General features: G+C 40.4%; 1 protein-coding gene across 1 annotated transcript; it reads right to left on the bottom strand.

The window, feature by feature from the left end:
• Positions 1-14202: 14202 nt before the first annotated feature.
• LOC128716058 (ubiquitin-conjugating enzyme E2 R2) lies at positions 14203-24278 on the bottom strand. Its single transcript, XM_053810981.1, has 5 exons — positions 24102-24278; positions 20153-20239; positions 19848-20080; positions 19654-19768; positions 14203-14316 (listed from the first exon to the last, which is right to left on the bottom strand). Exons 1-5 carry the CDS (start codon positions 24276-24278, stop codon positions 14203-14205), a joined length of 726 nt encoding a protein of 241 aa, XP_053666956.1.
• Between the last annotated feature and the right edge of the window lie 379 nt (positions 24279-24657).

Raw genomic sequence — 24657 nt, 5'->3', positions numbered from 1 at the left:
CGAAAGTGAGCTGGGAATATACTTCTTCAGTATCAACGCTCCATCTGGCCGATCCCCGCACCGAAAGGGGTAGTTTTGGGGTGCCGAAGAACCAAATGGGGGAGCTAAATCTTCGTATTTTCTCCGTTTTCTGGAACCGTTTCCCTTCGCCGGGGTTCACGGAGGTGCAACCGCACCAACAAACGGAGGTTTGCTCTTCGGGTTTTCGCACGATACGCGCGATTATCGCGCTTGCGAAGATTAGATGCGTTTGCCGTACAGTGCAGAACAGAACGGGACGGACGATGTGGATGGAGTGCGACAGACGGGCTGCAATGCCGGAGTTGCAGGCGTATGAAGCCGATGGAATGGATCGGCACATAATGCATTTTAATATTATATCGCGCTCTACGCAGGACCACAGATTGAACTGGCGGATGGTGCTGATGATGCTGATAGATGGGGGTCGATCATCGGGCGTCGTAAATGGCGAAGAAAAACAATTTGTCAAATGATCGTTAAAGATCGCGGTGCATTCATTTTGTTTCTGTGCGTTGTATCTTTTCCGTTTAAGCTTTTCGCGAGCGAATGTTTTTTTTTGTATTGCGAAAGTGCTGAATAATTTGAATTCTTTTCAATTGATATCCATTTGAAGGAAGGTGTATGTGGCTAGGCCATATTTCTTGAAGAAGTTGTATTGAATGTTATTGAATGTAGTATAGAATAAATGCGATGAAGAATTGCACTAAGTGTTATTAGTTTTTATTTAGGTTTTCGTGTTCAACAATGAATATTCCAAAGTTGATTGCGTTCCCACCCAGAATGCCTACATCGAGTAGAGATTTTAGAAATAATCGCGAAGTCATATTTGTCTACGTTCTAATTTAATTAACATTAGGTTTCTACATTCTAATTTTCTAGTATTGCATCAAATTAATTTAGTTTGTGAACATTTAATCTATCAGAGCTTCAGTTAAGTAACACTGGGTTGTTGTGTCCAAGATCTCCGCGGTTATAGCGGGTTTTTTTTTTATTAAAATCACTTTTCTCATAAATAAAAAGATTCCAGATAGTCCCTGCTAGAGCTCTGGCAAACGAAAAACAAATTATGACATTCCCTCCACACCGCATCTACGAGAATTTCATGGAAGGGAACGAATTTAACATGAGTTTATTATAAATTTAGCAACAAAGTCTTCAAGAATACTTATTAATTCTCTAATTATCCAACGAAAAAGCAACCGGAGTACGTTGGCGCAACATTCTAACGTGAAAGAAAACATCAAGAAAAAGCAAAACTAAACATTAATCTTTAAAAAAAATCCCAACTGCATACAGACGGTCTCATGATGACACACAGAGAGAAGTTTGCGTTACGGTTTGAAGACGTTGGGGAATGTCTTTGTCGTCCAATGTTCAGCCGAGCTTCAGTCGATGACCGCCATTCATATGCGAATGCCTAGCATGGCAAGAGCACATTATGTTGAGAGGGGAAAGGGAGGAAACTATTGCTTTCGGATGTCGGTGTGTGTATGTTTATTATTATTACTATCACCGGTCTGAAAGTGTCTTTTTGGGTGGTGGAAGTCAAACGTAACACCAAGCAAGGTAGCGGCAGGCTGCAGGCTCCGTCATCTTCAATCTAATGGTTAAGGTGAATACGTGACTTTTTCTCGCCTTTCACAATGGCGAACGGGTGTGACAATCAAAAGGGCTGGGGACAGACAAAACTGCCGTGGAGAAAAATGCTTTTGAAAAGGTGAAATTTTGTCTGTAAAAACGGTGTTAGCTTACGGTTCGGAAGCGGCACGGTTGTATTTGGAGATTGAAACCGTAATTTAAAGTTGCCAGAAATCGCACACAAATTACATTTAACATTACATTTAAATGTTGCACCACTACACACAAACAAAACACATCAAGAAATTCTCAAATGTGAACAGCTATTATCGTTCTCCGTGTTCGCATATCCCGTGTACACACGGTGTATCCGATCGCACGTGCTGGTTGCAAAATCAAAGTAAGCCGTTACGACGATCGTTTCTTTTGATGCGTTTTCCTGGCTCGCGTGCTCAGCATACGATCCGTGTGCCGCCGAGTAGATAGCTTTACTTTCGTTTCATTTTTTTTTATTTACGTCTGGCACAGTTACCTCCAGCATATTTTGACGACAGCCGAACTTGGTCTTGCCAGCAGGGTGTTCTGGAATCGTTGGTCGTTATCCATCTGTTTCGCTACAAGCTCGTTTGCCTGTGTATGACTCCCAAAGACTAACAGCTGAAACTGTCCAATGGAGTCGCAACCGTTCACACATGGGATTGTTCTGGCCGGAAATGGGTTGGCCCATTTGATCCCGACTTCAAAAGCTTTTGAAATAAGATCATTAGTGGTGGCAAGCCACCGGAGGTATTGCTTAAAAAAATCGAGAAATTGACGAGAGTTATTAAAATCGTAAAGCACTGCAAAATGATTGTTTTTTGTTTTGTTATTGTGTTTTTGTATATGCTTTACTTCTATTTCTTATTTATTTATTTATAATTACATTTTGACAGATCTTTGCCGTATTATCAAATTTATATTTTTTCTTGTTGTATATTTTATCATTTTTGATTTCTTCAATGTTCTGTTAGTTGCTTCACATTCATTTTGATTATTTGTTTGTTTAAGATTCCTTAAACTCAAGTTTATGGATTCTTTTCTACGACCCCTTACTTTGCAATTAGCAATTTGTACATGTTTTGTATTTTCCTTCTTTTATAAGTTAGTATCAAAGATCAATAATATCTTTCGAAATTGATATAATGAATTAAAAATAAACAACAAGAACAAGAATGTGAAAGTCGTTGCTTTGTTATATTGAACTACTGTGTTACGTTATCCACTTTTAGTAGATCGACAGATTAGTTCGAATTAGAATTATATATATAATTATATCTTTTGTCTACTCTTGAATTATTAAGAAAATCTTGAATATTGTTTGGGTGTCTTATTTTGGGCCCTAGGAAAGTCGAGTAAATTGTTCCCAACACATTTTTTTTTGGAGTCAGTTCCGTATAAAAATAAACAATCAGTCCAAATAGGCACACATTAATCCAGTAAAAACACATTAGGTTCTGATGATGTCATCAAGTACCATGTCAGTTTCATGCACTGTTTTGCTCTGTACCTGGCCAAGGAATAAGTACAAAAGCATCCCTTTATCCCACGGCTAGAACGAGCCAACACGGAAACCGGGAAACCGTTGTGCTGATATGTCGGAGAGACGGAAAGAAAAATCGCCTCCAGGCGAATGGCGTTTTATGCTCACGTTGTATATTTCCCCACCCCTCCCCCCACACCAAGGCGTACTCGTACAGACCGTTCCGAATCTCCGTTGCGACGGTGCGTTATTATTACCATTCATTTCATCTTTTACTAGGTAAACTCAAACGTACATCGTAAGCCCTGGAAGCATTGCGTGTTTCGTTGGTGGTTTGTTTTTCCGAACCCCCATTTTCCACCCATTTTTTGGCGCGCGCACACACACACACACACAGGAACCATTTTCAATGCCGGTGGGTTTGCGGCTGCTGGAGGTTTGTGTCAGTTTTCTTACCGATGCTCGCGCAACATTCTACCAGGTTGAAGATCATGCACGGGAAGCATAAATCGGGAGCATAAGGGAACGAATTAAAACAACCTAAACGGGCACGGATCAAACGGGTCTATATAAAAATGCAAAAAGCGAGAAAAACGAGTTAAAATGGAATGAAAGGTAGATGCAAAGAACGAAACAACAGCAGCAAAACAAATATGTTGCGTTGTGTTCTTGGAACTACCGACTGAGCATGCCGCCGTTGTTTTAGTTAGCGGAAAACAGTCTTTACTGCCTTCGGGGGCCGATTCTTGTGGAGTAGGATTTCCAAAGGAACATGAACGAAGTACATCAGTTCACTTCGAGCGGTTAAACTTACAGGTATAACATGGGCGAAGAAAATCGAAAGCCTTGAAAATTGAAACTTACTCTTTTGATGCTTGTGTAAGGCAATTGGTTTAAATTTCATTAGTTTTTATAATTGTTTTATTAAAAATTTGAGTCGTTTTATAAAACACATTCATGATTGGATGATTGGAAAGGCTTAACTTATGGTTTAGAGCAACGAACTTTATTTAAATGAATCATAAATTTAAGAAAACTTATAAACCATATAAAATTTTGCAATAATTTTATAATACATATCGGTTAAAGATGAACACAAAACACTTGCTGTCACATCATTCGACGGAGAATGTCCTTCTGCACATGGTTTCGTACAGTTAACCCATAACAGACGGCCTAATGTGGCTAGTAATGCATGTTGAAAGTTTAAATTACTCTTCGGCGGAGTAATTTTCAATGAGTTCTTTACTCCATTTTGTAGTTATTCTCACGGCACGTCTGAACCCGATCCATCCCTGCCCAAGGGCGGTTAGCCAGAAGAAAAGTTAAACTGTGGCACAACTCCGTTTAGTGGTCGCTAATGAAGTCGTTTAACAATTAGTTGCGACGGAGACCACCGGGACAGGTGAAACAATTTGGAGCTAAACTGTTGTAATTGTAGGTAATTGGCGTCGGGGAACAAGCGACTAGCGTTCTAGAGTTGGAAAGAGTATTATTGTTTTTGTTTACAAGGTACAAACATTCTGCCGATGCATTATATATATGGTTTAATATTTATTTCCGGAACAATTTAACTAAGAGTAAAGAGAAAAATAAAAGAGAGAAAAGAGCAAAGAGAAATATATATCAAAAATATATATTTTTTTTACAAATAGTTACCTAAAATTGAGGTTAAAGAATGATGCCCTCAGTCACTCCCCATGCGTGTCATTCACGGAAACATTCCAGAAACATTTACACTACAAGTTACAGTCAACGCCTACTAGAACGCACACCGCAGTGTGTTTGAATATTGGTAGGGGTTTCATTTTGTACGTTATAAGCACCGCCATTTGTGTTGTGTGCTCATTTTTTGGTTTTGTTGTTTAACTATTGCCCTTTATTTGCATCTTTTCTACCTCTTTTCTGTTCCATTTGATTCTGGTTTTGCATTTTGTACGTTTTTTCCATGTCTTTTCTCTTCCAATGGTTGGTGCAATACATTTCACGAAGATGTCTTAATTAGTATAGAGCACCATTTTGTACGACATAGATGAATGAGGAATGATTTGCAAGATGGTTGATATATGCTAGTAATGCAGTGTGTATAAGTGAACAAAATGGAATTAAAATAAAAATGGTATAAAATGTTGATGAACTATTCTTCATTTTTAAAAATCACCAGAAAACAATTCATCAACGAGTGAAATGAATTTGAATACAAAAAAAAACTTGCATCCAATTAAAATCCATCAGCAGCTTTAACAGATGCGCTGACTTTTTGTTAAAGAAAGAAGAAAAGAGACAAGTTAAATCTGTCTGAATTTTACCCCACAAGCAGATTTTTAATTTTCATTTCCCTGCGCACGTGCATTTTCACAACAAAGTGCAATAGAAACGGTGCAACAATAGACATAATACTCCTCCTCCCCTCTCCAATTGCAAGCTGGAGGCGAAACTGTTACTCCCGGGATTTTGTGGCCCATTTAGTGGTCTTCTAGGCACGCTTATCCTACGATGCCGTTCGTGCACGCTGCATCCTTTCAGACCAATCCTGTCGTGCAGCTACCGGGCGATAGTATCCAGCCCTGTCTATCAGAGTTTGCATGATGGCGACAACGCCGCCGCCCGGAACAGCCGGCGGGAATGATGAAGTGCCTAATCAACCAATAAAACCATAAGCACCAGGCTCGAGAGCAAGCATTGAAGAACCCTTCTTTTTCACGGTTTATGTGTGTGTGTGTGTGTGTGTGCTAAAGAACCCCATCGCCATCGTCATTAGCCTGTTCATGGCCTCCTGCGATTAACCTTCTGCAGGATATACAAACATATGCGAATGAGTGTGTGCGTTTTGTGCGGTAATTGTGGAAAGGGAGTTTCCGGTTACGTTGGCGGGAAGGAACTATTTGTGTGTCTCTCGGTTTTGATTCTGCTCACCGGATTCGTGTCGTGGCCGCCCTGAGCCGGTACCGTACAGTTATCCATTTCATTCATTCGCTATTCGCGCTGAAGTACCCGGCATGCTTGAAGGCGCACCAACGCGCGCATAATTGAGTGCCGTCACAGCAAATGGGGAACGACAAAGGAAGCCCACTTATGGGCGAAGGATCGCTGCAAGGAGTTGGCCACCGTTCACCACCGAAGAGGCACGATTTATGCAATGAAGAAGGATAAAAATTGTGTGTGTGTGTGCGTTTTTTTATTCTTGTGGAAAGGACAGTGTGTTTCACTCGAATAGAACGGGCTGGGATCGTATAAAGGACAGTGTGCAACAATGGGAAAATGGAGCGATTGTTTGAGAAAATAATGTAGCTTGAGAGGAATTAAAAAATGTGACGGTGGAGATTAAAGTTAAATGGGAAATAGGAAATTACTTTAATTAAATTAAAGGAAACTATTTAATTAAAGGAAAACTGTAATTATGGAAAATACAATAAACTAGAAAGAAGTGGGTATTTTTCAATATCCTTATATGTAAAAATGTCTGTAAATTAAATTGAAATTTAACATACAGAAGTGCAAATAATTTTAATGTTAGATATTTGTTTCTTTCAACAAAAATATTAAGACGTGCTTTTCATGGAATTGGAAACTTTTCTTTTCACTTTTATATAGGTATATTATTTCTACGTAAGTAAGTGTACTTTCTACTTTCTTGTTTTAGCATTACAATGGATGTTGTTTCGCTTAACTTCGATTAAGATATTAGGACACGTTTCCGTTTCTCCTAAATTATTATTGTTTTCAGTTAGGGAAGCAAGTCGCCAAACTAAAGTAACTCCAATAAGCGAAATGAGGGCAGAATATGTAGCGAAGTCGATCATTAATTTCTATCAGGAATAATAATTTAGGGAAACCCGAGCTGGGATTTTGTGGTGGTGTGGTGGGATAAATGATATAATTGGTGAGATAAATGATATAATTACAATTTATTGAAGGGCATAGAGCTTTGTAGCAGCTCTGAGCTTGGTTAATAACGACCATGAAATTAATGCCTGTATGGAAAAATAAGACATAACTGAACTTTAATATATTCGTTAAACTGAACTATTCTAAAATTCGTTAAGTTGAGAATGGTCTCTCTTCAAAACCCTCTCCTAGCCGCCATTCGAGGTGGAAGATACTTAGATTGGCTTTTCACTCTGTATGTGTGACAGGAAGGAATGGTTTGTTTGGTGGCGGCGTTAGCTTTCACACAACAGGACCGGTCTAAGTTCCCATCCGTACTAATCTCCCTATCCAGCTCGTAATCCACGCGACTTACTATCCACCTAGGGGTACAGAAAGTCAAAGGAAGCCAGAAATGGCTGTCAGAAAAAGATGTGTGGACGGCCAATGCAGGAGCTCAACTATCCACCGCAGCTCATGTCATTAAAATGACACCGTACCGCTCAGCCCGGTAAAGTCTTCATGATTCTTCCACATGGATACTCATCGACAATAAGTAGCCAAGTGCCATGTTTTATCATTGCGCCCACCTGATCTGATGACACATTAACCCAGCGTTGAAAAATTATTGACCATCGCAGTTCCTCCCCTCCCCACAAAACCATTCATTAAACGCTTTTGCCACATTGCAATTGCTGCCAGGGGTTTTTTTCTATTGCAATCTCGTTCGTCGATCCTTACGTCGGCGATGACCGATCCTCTTTGCAGAGTGGCCATCTAATGAGTGGTTCACAATTGAGCGTTCCGTTGGAATCGTACAGTGCAGTTGATCCCTGGTACACCTGATCATAGCGCTTGAAACCGGATGAATTATTCAATTGGCTACTTCGCAACCCGCGCCAAACGCGAAGATGGCTATTTATTAAGGGGCCGAAAGTGCATCCAGCATCGTACGGGGCAGTAAATTGTTTTACGATGATGCATTAAATCTTTGCCGTCCTGAGGGCAACTGATTTCCCGTTCGGACTTCCGTTTGATGCAGCGATTATTTACGGCTGTATGCCGTGCCCGAACCCCGTTTGTTGTAAACGCTGGTACGCTAGAAAAGCAAACTGGTAATTGATGTTCACTTGCAGGCAAAGATCAAACGATGCAGGATTTTCTTTTTCGCCTTTTGAATGGGTGATGTGTTTGGTTAAGTATCATCAGGCAATGTGGTGAGATAAATGATATAATTACAATTTATTGAAGGGCATAGAGCTTTGTAGCAGCTCTGAGCTTGGTTAATAACGACCATGAAATTAATGCCTGTATTGGTTAAATGCTACACTCTAAAAGACAATATTATTCGTCTCCAGATTTAACTTAGTTTAGATGCTCCGAATGAACGATAAAGCCGTTCAACCTGCAACGGAAGCGTAACAAAAAAGCCAGCAAAATACTACCGTCGTCACAACGAGCAATTAATAATAGAACAAAGAGAAAACAAAAGGCCTTTGGCGTATACGGTAGTGCTGCAAGGTGCTTACCTTTTACGAGCGAACGGTTAAGTGGTCCTTTGTTATGTGGCTTAAGGCTTATGGTGGTCAACAGTGGCTGTGGATTGGGAGGATGATATCCGTCCAGTCAACACACTCATGGTCTGCATAGATCTTAAACTAATCACTACCCCAGCGTTCGGGATAAAAGCTATCAGAAGGAGAACCATATCTCCCGGTTTCAGCAAGGATGCAAAATGTTTGAAGAAGAGCCGCAACAGTGTCTTATGGGTGGAAATAGTCAACCCACCAAGGTAGTTCGAAATTTCCCAAAGTGGGTACGATTTATGAGATAGGTCTTTTTTATGCATACCGAATGGAGTGAACTCCACCATTTAATCCTCTGGTGGTAGTGATGAGCGGCTAAGCCTAGCAAACTATTAAATAATTTGAAACCATCATGAGTAATATGGTGTTATTAAAAACATCCCCAATCCTTATGATTCCTTCACCTACTTGTGGGTTAAAGTAAAACGTTAGACGTGAAAAGGTAAAAGAAGATGGGGAAAAAAGATGTAACATAAATAATGTAATCCAATGAGTAGTGCAAAGTAAGTAAGTAAGTAAGTAAGTAAGTAAGTAAGTAAGTAAGTAAGTAAGTAAGTAAGTAAGTAAGTAAGTAAGTAAGTAAGTAAGTAAGTAAGTAAGTAAGTAAGTAAGTAAGTAAGTAAGTAAGTAAGTAAGTAAGTAAGTAAGTAAGTAAGTAAGTAAGTAAGTAAGTAAGTAAGTAAGTGAGTAATATTTATTATCATCCGTTTTTACCATCTACAACGCTAGATTTGCACCGCAAGGATCATTTTGTTGGTATTTCCTCGGGAATACTTCTCTCATTGATGGTGCCGGAAAGGACGTTCGTGGTATGGTCATTTTACAGGAAATCCTTCTCCATTCTAACGAAACATTCATCCAAACTTCAATTGGTTCACGCTTTCCACGGTTGAATGTTTATGAATGAAGCTGAACCTCACACTGAAAACTGATAACTGAGTGTGGCGAACGGAGCAGCGCCACACACATCGACTTACACCGCTCCCGGTGTCTCCGGTGTTCTCGACGGTGCCATCCACATATGGTGATGATATCTGTTTAACGTTGGCGGGTACGATAAAAATCTCGTAATGGATTTTCACTCCGTCTCACCGATCGCATCGCGAGTGGAAAGCTAAAGTTCATCGCAATAAACAACTTTCGTCAGTTTCGGGGTGCTATTTTAAACCCATCAACCTTTCCCGAAGCACCCTGGACTGCCCCAGACAGATGGCAGATTCTACATACGGAACACGAAACAAATACACTCACTCCGGGTGAAACTGGGCCGAGTCTCTTGGAACGCAATCGTTCCTTGAGCGGACGGCACCATCGGGGATTGATTCTGTTCGACCTGTTCGATTGGCTTCAAGTGCTGAGTAATGGAGATTAATGTGGTATATCTGGTTGCGACCCACCCGTTCGGTTGGTGGGACTTGCGGTAGAAGTAAACATTTGGCGAGCGCTCGCTCTCCTTCTGGTTCTTCTGTCCGCATTATAACCGCGGCCATTCGCACGCCCTGATCCTCTTGCATTGCGGTGGTTTTGGTTTGTTTGGCATGGGGTTGCATGTTTATCCTGACGATAAGATCGATCCATAGATCGATTGCAATCGGAGCTGACCTGGAAAGGTCACCCTTGGGGCATTGTTCCTCAAATGTTTCGGTTAGGGAAATCAAGGGGGTAGGTGGTTGCTTTTCTTCGAATTTTAAATTGGAAAAGCACTGAGAAAGATGTCCGGTAATCGAATTCCTTGATTAGCTAGGTTGTGTAATAAGATAAAAACAGATTGAAGGATAAATTTAACAGACAGGAGCGTACAAATTGGTTAAAAAATCACCAAGATGTTAAACCATATGATGCAAATGAAGAAATTTAGAAAGATACGAAATATAAATTAAACCATATGAAATTTAAATAGAAAATAATTAGAATGATAAGCACTAACTTCCTTTATCCTACATTATATTAAAAATAAAATGATTTTTTTTATGTTTTAAAAAGACGAAAGAGTGTTGAACTTAAGGATAAACAGGTCACGCAAAACGCTTTTTAATGTAGCCCTGCAGCCTAGTATTACTACTTACCAGGTTGTACAAAAAAATCTAAAAATGCATCACAATGCTAATTGCACTTTTCTCGTGATACACAAATTACATCAACGTGTGATGCAATCATCACCAAGAGTCACCTCAAAGCGAAGCGCGGCATCGCTTTTGACGCCTGCTTCGATTTCCATCACCCCATGGAAACCGTAACAACTTTTCACCGACGGTACCACAGTGTGCCGGGCGGGTTTTCTTTGAATGCGGCCTGTATGTTTTTCTTTTCCAGCTTAGGTTAATTAAAAGGGCATACCCGTTCGCTTCACTGTTTACATTATGCACCAAAGTTGAAACGGCTTGAAACGAACCGCGGGCCCTAGTAGCGATCTTGTGAAAAAATAATGTTTTCCGCTTGCAGTTGTACTTAATCCCTTCGGTACGGTGGTACGCCACCGTGGATACAGCTTCGCAGGTTTTAATTAGTATTGTTTAATGTTTTCTTCAGTTCTTACTTATTAACTCAACTTATGCATTTGAGTAACATGTTTCACAGAAAAGGGAAATTTAATACGCTTGCAAACAATAACTCACGTAAGAAACTATGGCTAACTAACTATAAAGACTAACAAAGACTGTAATAAATAAATAAAAGAATAATGTTAAAACAATGATAACAAATTAATAAAACAAGCAAACTAAAAGTAAATTAAAGTAAAATCTAAAAAATAATAAAAATAAATGGAAGCTATACGTAATTTTGTATAACTTTAACTAACCAAACCGTGATCAAAACAATGTAGACTGATACTGAAATAATATTCAATATTTCGCAATTTGTAAACTATTAATTAATGTTATTTAATTACGAATTCGAATGCTCATTCATTTACCATCTCTCTTCATTAAAACATAGACACAGAAAAGTATTTTATACAGTACATTTATTTTCTGCACGGTTGTTGGTTTGTCATCTCCCAACCAAGCATGTATTTTTTTGTGATAAATTTGTTAGTTTATTTTGTTTACACATTTCGCACAACTCTTCCACTGCACCTATGTCCACGTGCACCGGCCAGGGCAGTGGGGTTAATGTACCAATTTCTCCAGAATAAATTCCCGCCATGTAAGCGCATTTTTATGTTTTCACAATCTAAGATTTATTGTTGTTTTTTTTGTCCCAGTATTTTCTATCGCATCTGCCCTTTTCTAATTACATCCCATTTTCGAGACGAATATGGTCCGAAAGCCAAAACAAAAGCCGAAACAACCGAAAGAAGCAACAACGTTCTGTATCAACCTCAAAAAGTTTGGGTACTCCTTTTTGTATTGCTTTTTGGTATTTTGGTATGTTATAACGAGCCCTCCTCATCTTGGGAGGTTCCCTCAAAGTCTCCCCGGAAGAGTTACCCGCCTCTCGCAAGCTCCGCCTGTTCATTTCGATTGGCGCACATTGGCGGTACGAAACGGTTCTAACACGATCAGCTAATTTAATTTGTTTTTACCCAATTTCTTTCATAACCTTTTTAACATACTGGTATAGCAGGTTTTATGATAAATGTAAGTATGTATGTAAGTTCGTATTTTTCCTCTGTTTTGTTGGTTGTTTACACTACGCTAACCGTCTCTGTCTCTCTCGCCAGTCGGGCAAGGGTGTGCTATTAGACATTTGTGGCGAAAATCTTACTGCAATTGGCACGCAAAAAACGCTCGACTCGAAGAAAGGAATAACCAACGTCCAACCTAATAGAAATCACTTATAATACCCATTCCAAAACCGGTGATATCCGCTTAGGACATACATATAAATCGACGTGCATCGAAACAAATCACAAAAAGGAAAACTTTCTTCTCAGTAAGCGAAACAACAAAATAAAACAGCAACGAAACAGCTGATAAACGAAGAAGAAAAACACACACACAAACAAAAATTGTTCTACCATTGTTTATATATGTATTTACAATCTACTGTCGCGATTAGAAGAGATGTTGGACGTTTATTTTGTTTTTGTAATGAGCGTTTTGAAAAAAAGAGATAACTTTAAAATATAAAAAGTAAGCTAAATGAACAAATTTTAATTAAATAAATAAAGAAACGAACGCTGTCGCTAGTTAGATATCGTACGCCTGTAGAATTGCCCCCGACTGAACCTATTGTTCCCCGAAGGGGTTCAGAGATCGCGAATTTGTCGATTCCTAAACGCTTCTATAGTAAAGTATGTAATTACCACCTGTTAATTCCACCTTCGAAAATAGCATTCAATGATGTTGCGGTTGGCTCAGGTGGCTTTAAAAAACTCAACCAGGGCTTGGTTTTATTACATTCCTATATCATTAATAATACGCAGTGTGGTTTTCCAGTTTTTCCATTACATTTTGCATCATAATTCGTTTTTCCTCTACGGGTCCCGCTCTCTCTCTCTCTCTCTCTCGGTCTGCGTAAAACTACAAACTATTGCATATCCCTTTCGAACAAAACATTGTTAGGCGCAACTCTTCGTCTTCGCGTTCAGCAAGCCGAGATGTTACGGAGAGATGTGACGGGCCCAACCTGTGTTTTGCGTATATTTTCTCATCCTTTACACCCTCACGTATGTTCCATATCCTGCACTTATTGGACAGTAATTGAACGTAATTAGTTAAGCTTAAAGTATTGCTCGCAAGCAACATCGTTCGTGCCTTGATTCGCATTTTTGCTAGCATCTTCCTTTCTCGCGCGATCAGATTTCTAAACGTCATACGAGTGGAGCAACAAGCGAAAAGAAAAATCAGATGAGCTTGTACGCTAACTAAGCAATTGAAAAAACAAATAGAAGAAAAAAATCTATACGCAAATGTTTATTCTTTTTCTTTAATGGGGGGAGGGGAGGTATTGCATTAATAGTGCTAATGTTTACAACAAAAATTTAGCTTTACGCGTTCCGTGTGTCCGTTGCGTTGACGATCCTTCTGTTCATAATTTCGATTCTTTCTGTCTGTTTCTTTCTTTTACCGTTTTTCCACGCATACAGAAGCATAATTTCTTTAAAAAAAAAACACTATCACTCAATACATAATTTCATACGCAAGAGATATGCGTTCGAAGCTTCTCTCTTTCTTCAGCTACAATCACGCCGCCAATGGATGATTGCATTGATTTGAGCAGGGCTTTCAGTTCTCGTGGGTTTTCTTCCTTTTTTTAAATACTACTTTCCCGGCGATCTCCCGGGGGTTCCATCTCCACACCACTCTCTCCGTGCGGGTGACGATGGTTGTTGCACTACTTCCTCTTGCGGGCAAAACAATAAAGTGGCCTAGCGACAAACAATGCCACGATCTGGCTCAATCTGGGCTGCTGGCACTCATCAACAATACGAACATTTCCCACGACAGCGTGGCACGACGGGTTCCGGCGAGTGTTTGATAACGCAACTCTCACATCCCTCGAGTTGAAGAGGGGAAGTTCCCCACATCTCTCGTCACTATCATATACCCGACAATCTTTAACCTAACAATGTGTGTCCCATCATCACGCCTCCGCTGGTCGCCAATAGTGGGATGGTTTGTGTGACGGGTTTGGTTACTGTACCGCGTTCGCTGATGCTGCCTTACGTCTGCGAGGATAAGCTCGTTAGGATTCACCGTTGCCACTGTCATCACCGTCGGCGTACGATTCCACCGATGCGTTATCGTCATCCTCCGTGTCGAGATCGTAATCATCATCGTAGAAGTCGGTCATATCGAGCTGCACCAGAAAAAAAAACAAAGAAAAAATGCAAAAGAAACATTATTACTATTGTGTTAAATTAGTTTTGTATGATGTATAAGCATATTGAACTATTTCAAATTATCGTGCTAATTTGTGAACGTTTCTACTAGAAAGAAATCGGATGTCGGTCGGAGTGATGGGCATTGTCATGATTAATTAGCAAATTAGCTCGTGATACTCTTCTAATCCCATCATCTGAATAAGTTTTCCGAATTTGGCGTATGAATGTTATGAGTTTTGAGTTATCATACATTCTACTACACAAATTTCCTTGAGCAAAATGACACATACTAACCGTATTTTATTTTATGTGGGAACGGACAAATAACTAGGCAAAGTCTAATGAGACAGCATTGCAAAACTATGTCTAATTAATAAATAACACCTGAAATCGAATTTTTCCTGGTCGAATCAAAACTCAAACTTAATCTTAAAAACTGATACAAAACAAACAATTTAAACCAATCAAACATGAACCTGTGGTAAAGGCATGCAAATGGCAACGGATCAGAACTCGTTCTCGTTCTCGCATTTTACTAATGAGTGGACATTTTTCCAAACCCAACCAACAAAGGCCACCAACCTTCATTCATCCGTGTGAGAACCATGAAAAAATAAACGAAGTTACAGAGTTTCGCGTCTTTTCCTGACATCGGAAGAAATCGCTCCCGAGGAAGTTAAACGAAACGTGTGGTGCAAAAAGAAACTGGGCACCGTGAATTTGCAACAGTGGAAAAGGCAAACCCAGAGGAGACAACAAAACCCGAAACCGGTGCACGATAATACACAGTACGGGCGCGCGCGTCTGTGACATATGATGCGTGAAAATGCAAGCCATAATATTACCCCGCACGCTTGGCAAAGTCACTAATAAATGTGTAGCTATTTGTATAACGGCTACAATGGAATGGAATAAACGGTGACGGACAGGGAGGGAGGGGGGAGGTGGGACCATTCACAACCCCCGGGGCAGACTCGGTAGTTGCGGCTCGGGGTTTAGCTGCTCTACTCTATAATTCCTTTGGGAGTCATTTGCAGCAGAGATCTGGTACAGACGAGGGAACTGGGTACCGTGCAGGATGAGTACGGAAGGAATGTGTATGTTTCTTCTTAAGCACACTACGTGCATATGTGTTGGCCACTGCGAAAAACAACCGAGGGAACCACATTCGCATTCCTGTTGCCATTCGGAACGATGGCGGTGGTTGGTTGATTCCAATTTACGATTTACAGGGGATTCTTTCAAAAGCAGAGGATGTGTTTTGCCCATCGAGGGGCGTGAGGAAGTTTACGATAGGGTAATTTATGATGGCAACTTCGTAAGCAGAATGAGATTGATTTCAGCGCATATGACAATGGCCTGCATGCATCCTCACAGCACGACCCACTTCTGTAGGAGCGCGATAACAGTTGGTAAGACTTTTTTTCCTTTCCCCCAGTACAAGATCTCATCGGCGTTTTTCTTGGGGTGCTTCTTGCTGTGTCTATTTCAAAGTTTAACTATGCTGCAATATTGATTCAAATGAAAAGGTTAAAAATATAACACCAATACCTGTACAAGATGTCAATTTTCTACTTTTTCATTAATATAGAAGCTTCATTATTTAGCATTGATATATTACGTCCTATTTTGGATTCTTATGTAAACAATCCGTATGCACTTATTAAGAACAATGGCAAACATAAATTATTAAAGTTTAAACATTACATTCAAAGTGATTCGTTTGATTGTTAACTTTAACTGTAATATTGATATGAAGGTTTGATATAAATTTCTCAGTAATTTATTAAAGCTTCTTGATTCTCCACAATAGGCTTTTAGATTACCAATAGTTTAAATTGACTAAATCAGGATTTATATAAATATGTTCATAATAAAAACATTTAATTAAATCAATCAAATGTATGCAATCCCAGGACGGTAAGAAAATAAACCACTTCCTTATGGTACCTCTTCCCATAAGGATATCCCACACTAAGCATGTGAAAAGAAATGGCAAAACTCGCGATAAGTGATGTGTGGAAACAAATCTTATTAGTGCTTGCAGAGGTACCACATACTGCCACCTTCACCCAATGTGCCGCTGCATCGAGCGGCTAAACAGGCTAAACAACCAACGCAAGCAACTCTTTCCGCACACACGCACACGTAATTCTCGTTTGGCCATCACCATTGGCTTGGCGTGGCGTGAGATATTTTTCAGAAGAAGTTATTTCTATAATTAATATAAATATACTGCCATTTTTCATGCTCTTCATGAGCGCTTCGCACTGCCGAGCTTCTGTTGCCACTTACTTCCTTCCAATTCGCGAGGAATCTGTGTACACGCGCGGCTGCAGGAGTAGAAGGTCCCGATATTCGTGTAGAAGCTCAGCTTTTCAACTGTATGCTCCCTGCACCTTCGCTCCGCCTGTTATGACGATCCGGATTTATAGTCTTCCCAGTAGTGCTCTGACACCGGTGCCAGTTTAGCGAATCGAGCGAACAGAAACGGATCACAATTAGCGAAAAGACAGGAGTTACGCTGTGTTATCATGTACACGAGGAAAGATCAAACTTTCTTCATGGAAGAGATGAATGGCTACATAGTGCATAATGCATCATCATCATCATCTTACTCAAAATCATCCTCGTTTGACCGAGCCTCAACAACATGTTCGCCAAACAGCCGAGACGGATGAGATGGTTGATTCGTAAAGTTCAAAGGCTAAAAGCAAACAGCCTAAGATGCAATGGGATCGCGCCGCAATCGTTTCGGGTTGGTGATTATGGTTTTTGCTAACCAGAGGTAAATTTATTACCTTCCAAATTTGGAACTTACAAGGATGGATAAATGGTAGCATCGATGACTGATGGTGGTTTCAATGGCGCATACAGTACATGTGTGTACAACAACACAGAAAGTCATTGAAACACTTCTAGTACGAAGGAAGTTCTAAAATTCTATCCTATGGAATGTGGAATACAATCAAACGATTTGTAAATTTTGTTTCAAAATTTGAATCTTATTCAAAAATTTTTATAGTATATAGAAAAATATTCTCCTTTCCTCTTTGATTGTGATTTCTTATAAGGAAAGACGTTAAGGACTAAGCACACCGATGACATTTTCTATGTATTATTAAAAGTTATCAATAAAAGACATAAATAATGTGCAAAAACAGCTTAAAACTGTTATCATGTATCATATAATACAAAAATATGTATTCGATTATAGGAATGAGATGAATACCTCGCAGCTGTTTAGTGTCTTTAATTCCCACATATTACTTGATTTAGCATCAAAAGTGCTCATTTATTTACAATCGGTAGTCATGGGATTGATTTTGGATAGATTTTGGGTTATTCAAACGGTAATTGGCCAGTGTGTTCCATCGAACATCGTTAATCGATAAGTACAATTATGTCGCTAGACAAAGCGAAATAAAAACGATATAACTCGCATTATATAAATATTCCATCGGAGAAAAAAACCATCAGAAACAGTAGTCAACAAGGAAGTTGTTGAGTGCCTACATTCAAACAAACGGAGCCTTAATGGAAACGGGAAACGTGGCGAGCCTTGTGATTCCGACTACCAGAATAGTAACATTTATTCTTTTTCGACCGTCTTTAAGGCAAACGTAGCATTACCAATCCTAGACGTGGAAACGATTATTGTTATTGACCAGCCGTCGTCCGTTTGTGCGTTTTCTGCAACACCGAATGGTCGTTGTTTTTAATTCGTGGTAAAAGAAGGAAAACCGTGTTTTAAGCAGAATTCACTGCTTTCACTGTCTGTCTGAAGAAAATAGCACAAGTGTCGAGAGATAGAGAGATTTTGCAGAAAAGCATGTTGTATGTACGGTAAGCTTAACATTTTCTCGCTGCTGACATTCTGCTCCCGCAATTGTTGGAGACATTCTTGCAGTATCAAATAACGAGTCCCACGCCACGTAATCGATCTTATGTACGGTAACGTAAGCGTCTTACACCATTCTACCAATATTGATATTGTGATACCGCGTAAACATGTCTGGGCCCATTCATTCAACCTCACGATAATGACCGAGAGGAGCCCTCGTTTATGTCCTCTCAGTCTTTCCTCATGTTTTACCTCCAGCTAGCCCTCCACAACTAAAAGTCTAAGTACAAATCGGGCCTTACAGGAAGCGGGTGGGTCAAAGAAAGATTATGCTAAAGCTGAAAGTATAATAACGATGTACGCGATTCGATTTTCAATAAACAACAGTTGAGTTATTATTTGCCCAATGATTTATTTGTAAACCGATTCACACACCCCGACGACTGACGTTGCGTGCATGGGGGTACCGGGACGTTAAGAGGACTCCGGGGAAAAAAAGTTTCGCTTTACCGTGGTCTCGTAAAATCAAGAACAATGTTGCAGTAACATGATGCTACGGTATTAAAACGGAAGGCATCATCAACAGCGCATGGACCAAACAAACATGACTGCTGTGAAGCAAATCAATCACATTATGAAGGAGCTGATGTAAATACGAACCAATTGTAGACAATACAAATACAACTATTGGAAAGTATCTGTCAGCCTACATCCTTGAACTTGGATAGTTGGAGAGATTGGAATGTTAACTGGATATGTTGTTGTTTTAACAGTACTCGTCGAATATGAAGAGATATTATATTTTTATTGTTTAAATGAAATAAAACTTTTTCATTACCGTATTTTTCTTATCGTCTTTAAAACCCAATATTACCTGGTGTAAGAAACTTAACCATTTTTGCAATTATCACACAAAAAATCACATGAAAATGAATAACTCAATTTCGAGCAAAGCGTATGATCGTCCCTGGACAGGTGTATGTATTATTCAATTTCTACCGGGTCAACTACCGTTTGATTGATTACAATTTGACCTTGTGGTAGGCGAAAAGTGAAAACAAAACAAAAGCAAAACGTGAACGTAGCACGATCGTTGTTTCCCGGGTAGAACACCAATTACACTAACGTATTAATATGCACAAGAAACAAATATGCCATTGTACCGAGCGAACAAAACAAGCGCACCTGGACCTAGTATGGTGTACTTGATCACGTCTTTTTTCATTCATTATATGTTCGATAACCTCTTAGGTAGGAATGCATCTATTGCTCCAAAAGCTTTAATATAAAATCCTCAGCAGCGAGATTAGCGCATGAGCGTATAGATTTCGACGTTTCTAGTTTTGCTCACCATCGTATCATGCAATAATGAATGGTAACTGGTAACTCAAGCATATTTCCGTGCAAATATTTGATTGGCAGTATTGGGATTATACTATTAACGATGTTGCATGGTACGGAAACTCACCTGAGGCTCCTGACCGGTAGGTTTCGTTTTCGACTTGATGCAATACTCTTCTAGCGTTAGTGGTACGATGATGCCTTCCTTTTCGGCTTCAGCCTTGGCAGCTTGCGCTTGTCGTCTAAAAGTAGATACATTTGCCGTTTTAGAAAACACTGTATAATCCATATCATCAACCATCTTTTTGCTCGTAACCTCACCTAATTATGTTGGGATACTCATTGTCCTTGCCGTGCGAATCTCGCCATCTTCGGTACATGACGGACGCATCCACATTTGCTGGTGAGTAGGTGTTTGGCTCGTTGAGCAAGGAAATCACGGATAGCAGGATGGTTCGTACGTTCTGCGTCGGGTTCCATCGTTCGCATGGTAGTTCACCACTCTGCGGATCGTCAACCGGTGGATGTAGGATCGATATGCAGAGATCACCGTTCTAGAAATCAACAAAGCAAATTGTTTATAAATAATCGAACGATTTAACGATCACAGTGCCGCATATACTTACTTCGTACACGTTCGGGTGCCAGACTTTTGTTAAAAATCTTATCGATGGCGGAGAGTATGGATAGTCCGGTGGAAATTTCATGTGCGCCTTAAATGAAATAAGAAAAAAGCACTCACATTAGATGTTTTGCCATTTCAATCAACTGTCCATCATCAATGGTGATAAGATCGAACCATAATAGAAATCCCACATTACACATTCTCATGCTACGAGTAGTGATAGGGAACTCGAACATTTGTCTATAACTACGGTTATGGCCCCTCACAAAGTTCGCACACGTGCGAACTTTCTATCACAAGACTGACAGCTTGAATGACGCGTATTACGAATCGTTGATAAGATTTCGACTACAGTGTAGCATGGATGGTATGATGCAGATTGTATGAACCGACGTTGCATCAACTGCATTAGATTAATGAGCTTGCTAATCAGACTGTCAATGTGTCACTGTTACAGTGATAAAGTATGAATCCTATCGATGGATTTATTCTGATAATTCTTTAAATTCTTGGGAAGATCAAGAATGTTCTTCAAAAATCATTGGACATTGGAACATTGTGCAAATTATGAAGATAATAATGTAATGGTGTAAAAGTTGTAATAATTTTGCAAGTCACAAAAACGAATAACAAAGAATATTATATTTCTTACATCCTTCATTTTCTTCTTACTCGCTGTCTTGTCTTGAATAGTGCAACACCATGAGAATGATCGACCCGTAAAGATCACTACAATTATTGTCTGTTTCGTTAATGCAAATCCTTTAAATTGTTTATGATTCGCTCACTACTCGGAAAACGCTCTTTTGCAAATTGGACACCAAAGCAAAAAAGATTCAGTTAATTAACTGTTTTTTTTCTATAAAGCCTCAAATAGATATGGTTTAATTCTCTTCTACTTCAACAAGCACAACTTCAATTCAATCATTTGGATTCTATCTATCATAACGCAACAAGAGACCACCTCACAGACAAGTAATGTAATGTTTATGAAATTGTTTATGTTTGACGTGTTCCTTCTTATCAGCTTACCCCCGTCCGTTCTATAAACCCCAATCCAGAGACCGCATCCGTAAGCGAAACGAAGGACCTTGATTGCAAAAAGCGACAAAATACCGACGCTCTTTCCATACTTCAAAGGCCAATCGGGAACCTTAACCGGCATTGCATGACACGGTTTTCGGGAAACAAACAGCGATGCATGGGTGCATCGATTTCATCGACGTACAGAGATAAGCGGCAGTATGACGCGATAGGTTTACGATAGACACTCAGCTTCTTGCCGTACATGGAGCAACACCGCAGTGTTCACACGATCGATTATTGTCGATTGCTCCAATAAACATTGGAACGACCGAACTACCCCTAATGGGTGGAACAGAGAAAAAAGGAACAAACGTTACACAAGAATGAGAAGAGAAAAAAAACAACCGTTCCGGATATGTAGGAGTGCATTACGTGCAGCGGGGGGTAGTACATGCATTCACATGCATATGCTGATGACAAAACGTCAATCCGCGGGCTATGTAGGAATAGAACCGAGCCGAGAAACAAACGGCCGATGAAGGTACACGAAGGGCGGGTAAAATACTGCCAACCAGAATAATCAATTAACACGCTAAAAATAGGCCCTTTTTCGCGGGCTCGCGTACTTCGTTCGTTCGCTAGCGGGCGAGTAAACCGATACACACGGGAGATGAGGAACAACAGCAGAGAGACCATTTTTTGACTGACTGATCGGACGACCCGTTCTAGCGACCGGTAACGGAAGTGGACAATCACAACGCTAGTGTTGGCAATCGTGTGATTAAATATGTGACACTTCCGTCTCTGGCCACCCATTCTGCCGTTCACGATATGCTGCACTGGGTGCAGCGGAGAGGGGAAAAAAGAAAACCCCCGCGTGAATGTTACATGTGCAACAAGTCCCGTTTGCATGTTTCAAGCAGGTTTCTTTGTTTTTTTTTCGTCAAACACTAAGAGTTTGGCACATCAGCACTAAAATCGATGGCAGGTGTATTGCTATCGATGGTGTTACAATATGCCTTATGATGATCGATCCAATAAACAAACTGAACTGTGTCTCGCAGTGGTTCGTCTCACAGCATGTTTGTAATGCATTTTCACAGCAGGAACGATACAACGGAACACCTACAAATAGCACCGAAAAATGTAAATGAAAAATAATTTTGTTGTAAATGTTTTACATGCGTTGTACACAACAAATCGTGCTCTGCAAAAGTTTTTTTTGTTTTCCTCCGACATCCTCCTCGGCCAGACCGTATCGCCTTATATTGCCACGAAGACGGGTAGTCAGTCCTTGCTACGGGGGATTGGTCCGATCAGTTTATAAATAAGGCAAAAGTTATCTTACTTATAAAAAAAGTTCTAATTTATAAGCAAACTTTAATCTCTGTTGCAGTGTCCAGGGAGTGGAGAGCAATCATTATCGTTACAATACGCCCTACAATGTCCAGCTGCATCTTGACAAAGAACGCAATAGTTTTCTTATCTTAAAGGCGTAGTAGTGGATGATGTAAGCAAAGTGGCCAAACCACCATTCCTATATCAATGTAAAAAAGCTTTACTTTAGTCAGAAATCCCATCGAAATATATTTTTAATACCGGTTTTTTCTTCAATATGTTGTTGATATTTAATTTGTAATAGTGATTTTTGAAATCCTACATACGATGGCAGCAAATTTATCGGAGAGAGTAAGGGAAAAATATTGGTTTTACTCTGGGTCAAACGGTGCGTTCTCTTTGATGTTCACCAATTTAGCAGGTTATCGTCAGAAGAATCACACTGCTCATCTGATGTAGCTGCCAAAGGAGTTCATTTTATTGTCAACAAAGTTTAAATAGCTACTCATCTGCTAAAGAAATGTTTACTACTTATAATTCTAACATTCGGCAGGTGTGAAATCAACAGGCGCCTTTTGAATCGTATCAAGCCAGTTTTCGGTTACCTCACAAACAAAAATGTTTCCTTTGGCAAAAACATATAGCATTGAAATGCGCTAACGCTATCCTCCGGCTGGTGGTGAAGCAACGAAACGAGAAAGCCACATAAAACCATTACCAACCCAAAACATAAACCCGAACTGACCCCACCTAAAAGCAAACGGCGCTGCTTTGCCGTGGGAAGCCGTGAGCCATTACACAAGTCGCGAAGAAGCAACGGTGGTATATACGCTACCGTGAGCCCTCGCCGTGTGTATCGATCATAGGTGCGGTGGCGGCTGAACGGCTGGAGGAGGGCGACGGAGATAAACGACCGTCAGTAACGCAACGTTGTTCGACGCCATGCTCCAAGGTTGTTTCGGTGCAACCAGCCCAGCGTCGCTCATTTGCTCACTCGTAGTAGCTCGATCACTCGATCGTGCATGATTATTCGCCGACGATCAAATTGTAAGTCGATGGTCGATGGTGATCGGTGTAAAGTAAAAAAAAACCGCAAACACACACACTATAAACGCTAGTGGTTTGGCGGCATAACTCACATGCTTTATGAAACTTACGCGTATGAGCAGCCGATTAATCTAGCCGTCTCTTCGGTTGTTCGGTTAAATGATTGCCTTTTTTGGCTAACCGTTCCGTGTGTCGGACCCGAGAGTAGCGTTCAAGATCACAGAATGGAAGTATAAAATCATTTCCTGTCGATCATCGATCGCGCTCGGAAGGACACAATGGTGAAGAAAATTCATTTTAGGTGAAAGATTACGCTGCGTAATGAACCATTGGCGCACATGTGGATTTTAAGAAAGTATTTTTTGGGTTATTTTTTCTCAAAACCATCACATTTCGATTGCAACACAGAGGACCTTAACGTCGATCGACACTTCTCACTCTGGTGCCATGTGTCACAGTTTGTGTTGTATTTTGTGTCAAAAACACGATCACTTCACTCCCGCGATCACTTGAACATTCCCGTTCTTCCCTGGGCTCACCTTGAAGTAGCCGCCCTGGTAGAGCGTATCCGGTGGACCGAAGATGGCCACTTCCCACTCGAACAGATTATCCTCGTTCAGTAGCTTCACGCGGAAGCCCTCGACCGGTTCCTCCTGCAGGCTTTTGTACTCCAGCGACAGGGCACGGACAGCCGAACTGGACGGTGTGGCGGACATCGTGGATGTGTGTGTGTGTGATACGATTTTCACGTAAGAACGAAGCTAAAGATGCTCCAAAGGAAAAGGAATGCTCCTTCCTTCCTTCTTATCGCTTGCACCGAACCGCTTTAAGCCAGTCCAAACACTCGGCACTTATCGCTGTGACCGCTGCACAGATCGGACTGTTTGTGTTTTCACACGCGGTGTGCTTCGCAGCTCGCCGATACGAACAGCTGCAGTTTAGTTCTGCACGATGGATTCACACTCTCGAAATAAATTGCACGCGCGATGCACTTCCGCCCGTTTTTGTGTGTGTAGGGCCGCGATCCGTTTGTTTGTTTCCTTTATGATCCGCTGAACCCGTCCAATTGGTGACGCAGCGCGAAGATGACCGCGT

This window comes from Anopheles marshallii, chromosome 3 (assembly GCF_943734725.1).
Source record: "Anopheles marshallii chromosome 3, idAnoMarsDA_429_01, whole genome shotgun sequence".
Lineage (NCBI taxonomy): Eukaryota > Metazoa > Arthropoda > Insecta > Diptera > Culicidae > Anopheles > Anopheles marshallii.
This window is presented reverse-complemented; position numbering and strand designations above follow the sequence as displayed.

Excerpts from the sequence above, each read along its gene's own strand:
- LOC128716058 (XM_053810981.1), bottom strand. The coding sequence starts at position 24,278 with ATGTCCGCCACACCGTCCAGTTCGGCTGTCCGTGCCCTGTCGCTGGAG. Across the intron at positions 20,081-20,152 it reads GGCACCCGAACGTGTACGAA|AACGGTGATCTCTGCATATC; the intron begins GTAAGTATATGC and ends GTTGATTTCTAG. Across the intron at positions 19,769-19,847 it reads GAGTATCCCAACATAATTAG|ACGACAAGCGCAAGCTGCCA; the intron begins GTGAGGTTACGA and ends ATCTACTTTTAG.